The 10,037-nt window shown below is 32.6% G+C and overlaps 1 protein-coding gene across 1 annotated transcript; it reads left to right on the top strand.

Annotated features, from left to right (window-relative positions):
- The first annotated feature begins 6,374 nt into the window (after window positions 1–6,374).
- LOC149156539 (LOB domain-containing protein 23-like) lies at window positions 6,375–8,012 on the top strand. The gene is made up of 3 exons (XM_089444638.1): window positions 6,375–6,528; window positions 6,633–6,815; window positions 7,536–8,012. Exons 1-3 carry the CDS (start codon window positions 6,490–6,492, stop codon window positions 7,878–7,880), a joined length of 567 nt encoding a protein of 188 aa, XP_089300764.1. The 5' UTR covers window positions 6,375–6,489; the 3' UTR covers window positions 7,881–8,012.
- The last annotated feature ends 2,025 nt before the right edge of the window (window positions 8,013–10,037 follow it).

Below are 10,037 nucleotides of genomic sequence, written 5' to 3' on the forward strand. Positions count from 1 at the left end.
TTCACCTCCTAGACTTACGCATTGTGAGTTTTACTCATGTGCGACGAACGGCCAATAAACTGGCGGACGTTCTAGCCAATCAAGGAGTGGCTTGTACTAAAAACAGAGTCAAGATTATCTGGCCGGAAATGCCTCAGAATAGATTAAGGGATCAATGCCTCAGGCAGGTGGAAGAGGATTCCAAGGTTTATCGTAAAAGGGTCATAGAAACAGGATCAGGTTGACCGTTATGCAGAGTTCTTACACAAGCAAGGTCGTTCTGGGTATGCAGGTTTATGTTTGGTATCAATGTACAGAAGTTTCAGTGGATTGGCAAAATTCAGGGATCCTCTTTTTCCCATGGTCAAAGAAAGAATACGTAGTCTTTCTTGGCAGCCACTCTTCCCGAATTTCTTGGCCGGTGGCAGTTTTACTGCCCTTGAGATGGTTTCCGATGTATCGCACCACTTTCAGGCGAACAACGGTTTTCCTTCTGCGGGAGCGATTCCACTCACCTTTCAACACGTGGCCCAGGATGGATAGGCAATACTGCTCTCATTGTGCGGTATTCTTCGGCAAAGTTGGGCCTCGTGATATGTATAGGGACCGTTGGATCTACTATGGGCAATCGACGGCTAGGATTGCATGGGCATGTTGGTGGGTCCTTTTCATAGATTATCTTCCGAGCTGCTTGCACATTCTATCGAGTATCACGCGCATCTGGCGGATTTCGAGAGGTGTATGTGAATGAAAGTTAAGGTTTAATTCGGACCCGATAGTTTACTCAATTTAGTTTACCTATGTTTTTCGGGTCCAATCCGCGTGGTTTTAGGTGGGTTTACTAGCCACCCGAATTGTCTCTCCACCGTTGGATCCTTGGCTCAGGATCTAATGGATAATTTATGTGTTTAAGCCTTTTTGTACGTTATCTTTGTGTACGATTTAATAGAAGGTTCCACTCTTGCATTCGCAGAAAAAGGTAAAACCACCCCACCAATAATTAGGGGTTGTGGTCTTTAAAGAAGAAAACTTTCACTACCTAGATCTTCAATCATTAACATATTTCTATACCTCCTAAAAAAATGAACTCTTAATCAAACATAAATACATTTAAAACTATACACTTTTACTTTAGAACCATTCAATATTTATTCTATATATTAATAAGTTTCTTTTCAAATTTTAACAAAAATATTTATAAACATTATTTATTTCCTATGTTATTTTTTCAATACATGTAATGTATAAATTTTATCTTATAATTATTATAAAAGTAATTTCAATGAACATGTATCAAGTCCAGCTAGGATTTTGACCTCTTTTATTAAATAGTTTAAAATTATATAGCTTTACTATTTCTCCAGGGCTATACAATATAATTAATTATTATTATTTTTTATAAATGAATTTTTTATTAATTAAATTAATGGAATATTATTGTTGTTTTCAAATTTTAATTTAAGTGATTTATTGAATTTCTAAAAATATATTATATTATTATTTATTGGGATGATAGGTTGTAATAGATTTTTTTATATATTGCTAAAAACAGTTGGTAGGAGTACAATGACTTTTTATATATGTTAGCAAGAACATTTGGTAGGAGTGAAAGTTATCTCTTACTTGGTAAGAGCTAAAGCTATTTTCTATGGGCCACTAGCTGATAGCTGATAATGACTTAGTGAAATTTCCTTTCAATAATAATGATAAATCAACCTACATTTGCTTACTGAAAAAATTCAGCTTACATTTTCAATCTGTAATCAGTGTCCCATTATTGCCCATTATTAATTTAACAACTCATTCAAAAAAAATCCAGGTTCACCATCTTTATGGTACTTTGAATGACGTTTTCAAATGACAAAACAGTTCAAAGTAATTGGCCGGCTTTGATGGTACCTTGAAACGACGTTTACAAGATTCTGTGCGGCAGAATTCATAAAATTTTGGAAGATTACGTGACCCGAGTGAAACGAAATCATGACTGCATCCTGATTGGATAATGTTTACAAGATTATTATGTGCTCTACAATTATTTCAATGACGTTTGAAGATTACGTGGGATTCAACCGAAACCGTGACCTCATTTCGAAAATCCATTCAAAATTATCTTCAGTCAAAGTAGAAAACATTGAATTACCTTGTACTAACATTAAAAAATATATATAAAATTTCAATGAAATTTGGCAGATTCTGTGAAACAAGAAACCATGACCAGTGACCACATACAGAAAAGCTTGGTACAAGATGTGTCAGGGGAAAAAGTGATATCCATGGCTTGTATTCAATTTTGACGTATTCACCGCGTATGCCGTTCGTTTGTTTTCTTGAAAAATACGTGTGAACGCCCATCTAATATACGGCGGGAAAGGGACGCGTCTCCAAAATGGGCCCACTAATAACGAGGCAACAGTGTACCATGTCATTCAGGGAGTGATGCCCACGAGCTGATTAGTTCATTAGATGCCTTTCCGACCACTGCCTTTCTGTCAATCAATTTCACTGAAATATCACACACGTGTTAACAAAAGTGGCATTCAAATCTTCATTTCGGCTGACCAACCAAATTTCCAAATGTGAGGGCTATTTTTTTCCAATAAAGTTTAAAACTAAATTAGAGATAAACAAAGTTCCAAACATTTTTACTTTTTCATCACTTATCTTTTCACTTTTTCATACAATTGTAATTCTTTGTACCATCAAAGTTAAAAAATAAAAAAATAAAAAAAATTCAACCTTTTATAAAGTTTAGAGTATAAACCTAACATAAATACTCCTTATCCATGCCTCAAATATCCAATCCAATTCCAAAATTCTACACCTTTTTCTTTAAGGAAGCTGACGTGGCCATTCATATGGTCTCATATCCTATCCAATTCCAATTAGCTCCACACAACCTTTGTTTCGACATTCATATGGTCTCATATTCTATCTTATTCCAATTAACTTCAACCAACTTTTTAATGGCCATTCATATGGTTTCAATTTTTGATATGGATGTGAAAGTCGATTTTTTTTCTTTTCCAAATTTAATAGGTTAGTTAAATGTGTAAATTAAAATTTGATTATTTTTTTAATTTGATAGTTTAATATTAATAAAAAAAATTAAAATATATAGATTACGATATGTTAATGGAGGGATTTCCAAAACTGAGATCACAATTTTTATCTTTTATACGAATTATTAATAATTATATTTATCCAAAAAAATTATATCTAACTTTTTATATAAGTAAACATTAATGGTCAAATTGAGGCTACATCCAAAAAACTGAGGCAGACCCCACCATAGTTGCTCTTTTATCTTTTGCAAGAGCCAACCCAAATGTTGCAAGAAAGAAGCCCCAGGGATGTCACTGCTGCAATCATACCGTTGAAGCGAGGATACCTATGTCAAACCACAGAACGACATACCACGAATGCCCAAACTCTTGGCTAAGTGAACACTAGTAATATAAATCCAGTGCAAGACATGATGCAATACAGTATCGAAAAGAACCGCATCCAAACAAAAAAATACATGCTTGTGGCTCTAATATGTTGTTGTAATCCCAAGAACGAAAAATCATTGAAGGGCCTACTAGAACCAAAAAACAATTGCTTCGGAAGGGAGCCAAAAACCACTGCTCATATCCTACCACCTTTTTGCACTGCTCATATCCCACCACCTACCACCTTTCCTCACTGCTAATTTCCCACCACCCACCACCTTTCTGCATTGCTCATTTCCCACCACCCACCACCTTTCTTCACTGCTCATTATTTGAAGAGGACATATTTTCCAGAACTTGAGCACTTGAGCCAGGAGGCTCTCTGGCATCTCCTCCATCTAACTCAAAAAAATGTGGCTCTTCACATGCAAGAGGTGAGCATCTATTCTATCCACATAAAAGTGCAAGTCTCTCAACATACTTTTGACATCCTCCAGGGAGGAAAAAATGTTGTACTTCTCCACATGTTTGTCTCTCAGTACCAAAACTAACAGTGTCTTCATTTGCAAATGAAGTGCAACTGAGTTCAAGTATTAATTTCTTCTTTCTACCCCTAGTGTGCTCAGGGTTCAACACCCACCATCTCAGGTGACATCTTTGATTTGTGAAGAGGTAATTCTATTTCCCTATGGGGTCGACCCCTACCTATAAAAGGACACATAAATTGACCCAAACCACCCTCTACCATGTTCGGACACCAACACACAATCTGGTTGCAATAACACCATACGAAGGGATGAAACTTTGACGACAATCCACCAAAGAAGGCAAAAGGTGACTCAGACTCATCTATAGACTTGACTCCCTCCCCCATTGGGCAAAGCAAACACCACTCCAAGACTGCAAAACTATAGCCACCCAATAAGCATATACTCGGCTTCAACCCACTCCCACAAACCCAGACCCAAAAGGAAAATGAAATTACTCAAGCCAATCTTTGCCACATAAGCCAACTGAAGCCACCATCAATATTGTCAAGATAACATGTACCAAGACACTAGATATCCCTAGATAACTCGAGAGAAATACATGACTTGAAGAGGTAAACACATCCTTTTGGACCCAATGAAACATCTACCAAGACTAGACAAAAGACTAGAGTAGACGAAATTGACTTATAGGTCAAGCCCTCCAACCCCAATTGAGAAGGTTCAAACTCCACCGTCTAACGTGACACAAAAGCAAGAGCCACTATTACCTCTAAACACCAGAGGGGGATAAACTTCAAAATTCCTCCCCACCCTTTGTAAAACACTAGGACATTCCATACTAGGTTTGCTTTCCACCTCAACTTCTCAGAAAAGAAGCTCCAAGAGATTGAGATCTTATCCTCACCTACAGCTCTCTCTTCACAAATGAACTCACTAGCTCTCCATGCTATTTCAAAATACCCCAACCATTAGTATATTTGCATGCTCATACATCTGAAGCACTCGTCGTGTACAAATGTCATTAAATGGAGGATTAAAAGCTTGAGGGTGGTAGGCATGACACTCGAGCCTTTGTGCCATCTACGATAAGACCCCATCAAGGGAAAATTGGATTACAGTTAATTTAATAATATCCACGGGGTCTTGGATAAATGGTGAGTAGGTGTGTTGTTAAGACACTCCTTGATGTGAAGTCACGGGTATTTCCCCCCTTGGGGTGATATATTGCAAATGTGATATGTAACTTTGATATTTTTATTGCTAAAAGTTTTATTTAAAAGAGAATTAAAATGAAATTTTATTTGATTAATAATTTTTTATTTTGTTTAAAAAATTTATCATCAAATATAATAAAATATTAATTATAATATTAATTTTTTTATATATAAAATAAAATTTATTAATTATTTAAATTTATCATCCAATTTAATAAAATAATAATTACAATATTTTTTATATAAAATAAAAATTTGTATTGATTATTTAAATTTTTTACTATTTAATTTTTTTAGAAAAACTAATCTTATTTTTATAAAAAATATGTAATTTTTTGATTATTTGAAAACATTTTCCGAATAAATCATATTGTTAAATTTAGACATACAAAACACGTTTCAAACCAACAAATGCAATTCATCATTCTCAAATATATTAAATTATTTTAAAATAATTTTAAAAATATATAAAAATAAATTACTAAATTTTTTAAACATGATTTTAAAACATATTAATTTTTTTTAAACAATTTTAAAAGATTTAAAAACAAATTCCCTCGTAAAAATAAACTCTAACTCTAATTAAAAATCCTAACTTAAAAATTAAAAGTTATATATACATATTGCACCTTATTCCACTCTTTTTCTTTCTAATTTTATGGCTTTTTTTTTTTTTTTTAAATACCAATAAAATATAGAATTCTCAAAAGAAATGATTTGAACATAAAAGGTATTGACTCTTATTTATTTTTTATTTTTAATTACCTAAATTTTAATCTATATTTTTCCATCAAAATGAATTCCAAAATTAAAAATTATTAAGTTTTAAATAAACATTAATTAAATGTATTACACAGTATTTTGATTGAATGTATTGTTAAAAACTTTGATTTTAAAATCACATGCTCAAAATTCATGAATAATTGTACCCTTCATTAACAAAAATCCAAATTAAATATGAAATTGGTATCTAAATATTAAATCACTTCTATAAACAAATAAGTTAAATGAACAAAATGTGGAGCAGGTGATTGGCGCCTTATACCGCTTCCTTTGATTTCTAATTGTCCTATCTTGATTTCTAATTGTGTGACCCTAAATTTAAGCATTTTCTTCCTCGGATATCGTGAAAGTCAGCGACAAAATTATGTGGTGAAAACATTTTTTCCTCCTTTTCTTCCACGTAATCAGCAAAGTCACTGTGAAATTCCCTTAAACAATTTTTATTAAATTTTCGTAAAAACCCCAAATTTATTCCGGTATTTTTGGCCAGAGACAAATTTCGTTTCCCTCATTTCCCTATTAATTACGAGGTACCTGGGAGTTTGTTTCAAGACCAGCAAATAATTTCTTCCATTTTCTCTGCATTCCACTATGTCGGAAAACGCTTTCACTGGACAAGGCAGCGAAATGGTAAGCAATACGAAGAACAGCCATTCCCAATATAATTCTCAGAGAAATGGATGATTTGGAAACTTCCAGCAGAACTGATTTACTTTACTGCAATTGTTTTTCAGGTAATCGATACCGCTTGCAAGCAGGAACCGGCGCCATCATCTTCGTGTGCGGCCTGCAAAACCCAGAGAAAGAAATGTACCGAGAAATGCGTTCTTGCGCCATATTTCCCGCAGGACGAGGCCAAGAAGTTCATGCTGGTTCACAGAGTATTCGGAAATGGCAATGTCATAAAATTACTGCAGGTTCAATTTACTTAATGTGCACTCTTCCTATTTAGATCTTTATTTTCCTCAGAGATTCTGCTGATTATGCTATTTTCAAAAAAATTTGAAATGGAAAGTGTTTGAATTTTAAAGAAGATCTTTACTTTCATCAAAGGTTCAGCTGATTTATACAATTTTGAAAACAATCAGAAATGGAAAGTGTTTGAATTTTTAAAGATTTAAAGATGATCTTTACTTTCATCAAAGGTTCAGCTGATTTATGCAATTTTCAAAAAAGTCTGCAATGGAAAGTGTTTGATTGATTTTTTTTTAAACAGTGGAAATAGATTCTCCGCTTTCAAAAATTTCTGGAGCATCATAATATTGAGATTTCTAAAAATTTCCACGAGATTTCTTCAAAATTGTGCAGAAAAGTCATTCTGCGCTTTAAAATTGGGCAGAAAAGTCCTTTTTCTGGCAAAATCTTCTGCGCTCTTCCTCTTTAGGACCGAATTAATCTGAAGATCAGAAGCGATTGATCTAAAAATTTCCACGAGATTTCTTCAAAATTGTGCAGAAAAGTCATTCTGCGCTCTTCCTCTTTAAAATTGGGCAGAAAAGTCATTCTGCGCTCTTCCTCTTTAGGACCGAATCAATCTGAAGATCAGAAGCGATTGATCAAATATATATGATAGTACTGATTGTTCATCTTATAGATTATTTAAAACTTAGGTTTGATAATCCTTTCATGTGTTACAGGATCTCCCGCAGGAGCTGAGGGGTGAAGCAGTAAACAGTATGGTGTATGAAGCCAACGAAAGACTTCGAGATCCCGTCAATGGGTGTTTAGGAGTAATCAATGGTCTGCGCGGAAGAGTAGCGGAACTGGAATCGCAATTGGCTTCCACAGAAGAAGCGTTCGCTGACCTTCATCGGAAATATATTGTCCTCTTAACCCTCATTACTGGATGTCATGAAGGTTCCGATCCCAATTCTTACAGTACGTCACCGCAAGAGACAGAAGAGTACTGTGGAACGAACCCATGCTCAATTGCTGTGGACGACTTAGATCCACTTCAGCTGTGGGATCAACTTTGGACATAAGCAAGAACCATTCAACACTGTACTACGATTTGAGTTCTTGTCTCCTCTTGTTTTAAAATGTTACGTTTCTAAATCAAGGTTTAAACCTACATGTTTGTTCCCCTATTGAGTTTTGTTGTGTTAATGTATTAATCACGGCTTATTTTCCTTTTCAATTTCGGTTACAAATTTTGGAAAACAGTTTATATTATGAATATTAATTTATTAAAATGGCATAAGTGAAAGCTTGCTCTTTTATAGACTATTTTTAGGTTATTTTAAGTAGATTGGTTTTCCTTGATTAATGGTGATGAGTCAGTGTGCATGAGTTGTTAGTATCCAGAAATAATTGTCCTCACTACTTGCTTGACAACTAAATTATGATAAGTTAAAAATGTTTAAAAAAAATGAAATTCAATTATATAATTTTAGTAATTTAATTTACTCTAATGATTTTTTTTATTATAAATTTTAAAATACTTTTAACAAATTTTTAATATAATATTTTAGTGGTGCTATCTCTATTTAAATTACAAATTTCAGAATATCAACTATGTGAATTAAATTTAGAAATATCCCAAAATATCTTATCAAAATTATGTTAAATTCATTTATATATTTAAAAATATAATTCCATTACCTTAATAAATTATTAGTCAAAAATATTAAACTTTGCTAGGTTAATTCACATACAAATTTAAAATATAATTATAGTAATCCAGTAAGCAGTTTTACATGGTTTACTAAATTATTTGAATTTCATTATGGTTAATTCATTAAAATCATAATGTATTTTTCTGTTTTTAATTAAAAATTAAAAAAAATTATTGAAATTATAAATTATTTATTTTTAAAATTGTATAATTTATATAACCAGGTTTTCAAAAAACTTTCTTAAAAGCTTAATTCAAATAATTCTAAATTATAAATTATATTAACAATGACATCACTGATTAAACTTGTCCTTTCATTAATTAGGCTAATTTAAAGTGACATTTATCTAATCCACTATGTCCATTAGCAACGAGCACCTGCTGTAGATTGGCATTAATCGGGAACACATGTGGTATGGAATGTTAGGCAGCCACATACATATACGGAATACTACATGGACAATTATGTTTACTTTATCACAAAACCCATATTAACATTCCTATTTTTGAAGATTTAATCACTGATGTAAAAGCGGAGATAATTCGGAAAAAATTAAGTAGTGCTCTTGGATTTGTCATGGAATGAAATTTGTAAGATGATAGGAGTGAAAGGATTAATTTTTGTGGCGTTAAACAAATAAATTAATAGAAAATATCTAGTTAATAAAAAAGATATTATTAATTTTGATTTACAAATTTATGGTGGTATTATTATTTGAAATATAAAAGAGAATGGTTTGGAGTACGTTCTAAAACAGTTTTTGTTTGGTTAAGAGCTTGTTTTCCTCGGATGTAAGAAAGCATCCAAGTGGTGTGGTTTTCTTTGAATAATGGTGATGAGTGTGTCTGCATTCGAGGTTAGAAGTTAGGGTCCTAAAACTGTTTCTGTTTGGCTAAGAGCTTGTTTTCCTCGGATGTAAGAAACATGGCTAAGAGCTCGTTTTCCTCGGATGTAAAGCATCCAAGTAGTATGTTTTTGTTAGCAGTTAGGGATCGTTTAGTAGTTAAGGATCGTTGTCCTCATTGTTGATTGATTTATGATAAGTTTTCCAACTTGTGGAAAAAAAAAGAAATATAAAACAACAATTATTTGTTTTTTATTTAATTTTAATTTTTTTTAAGTTTGTTTCAATATTAGTTGGTTCATTAGTTGGATGTTGACCTTAAAATTATGTTAAATTAATAGTATTTATTCTTAGAGATTATATATCTTCACATTCTCTCATAATATAGAATGTTAGATAAACATATATATAAACAAGTTTTGGTAGGGCCCGTCCTTGTCACTCAAGTGGAAATTATGTTTTCAAAGAAATTGCAAAATGATATATGAAGTGGAAAAATTATTTGCATACTAGCGAGAAAGCACTTTGCATAAATTTTAGTGGGTAGTAATCATGAGTAAGTCTGCACATATACATTTTACTTCTACTAAGAACACATAAATAATGGTGGGCAATAACTCCTACTAAGTGTATTTATTTTCATCTTGTTCATATCCATTTGATATGTAAATATGTGCTTA

Source organism: Pinus tabuliformis, chromosome 9 (assembly GCF_031772625.1).
Source record: "Pinus tabuliformis cultivar Carrire ecotype Pingquan chromosome 9, CPIR1, whole genome shotgun sequence".
In the NCBI taxonomy this organism is placed as follows: Eukaryota; Viridiplantae; Streptophyta; class Pinopsida; order Pinales; family Pinaceae; genus Pinus; species Pinus tabuliformis.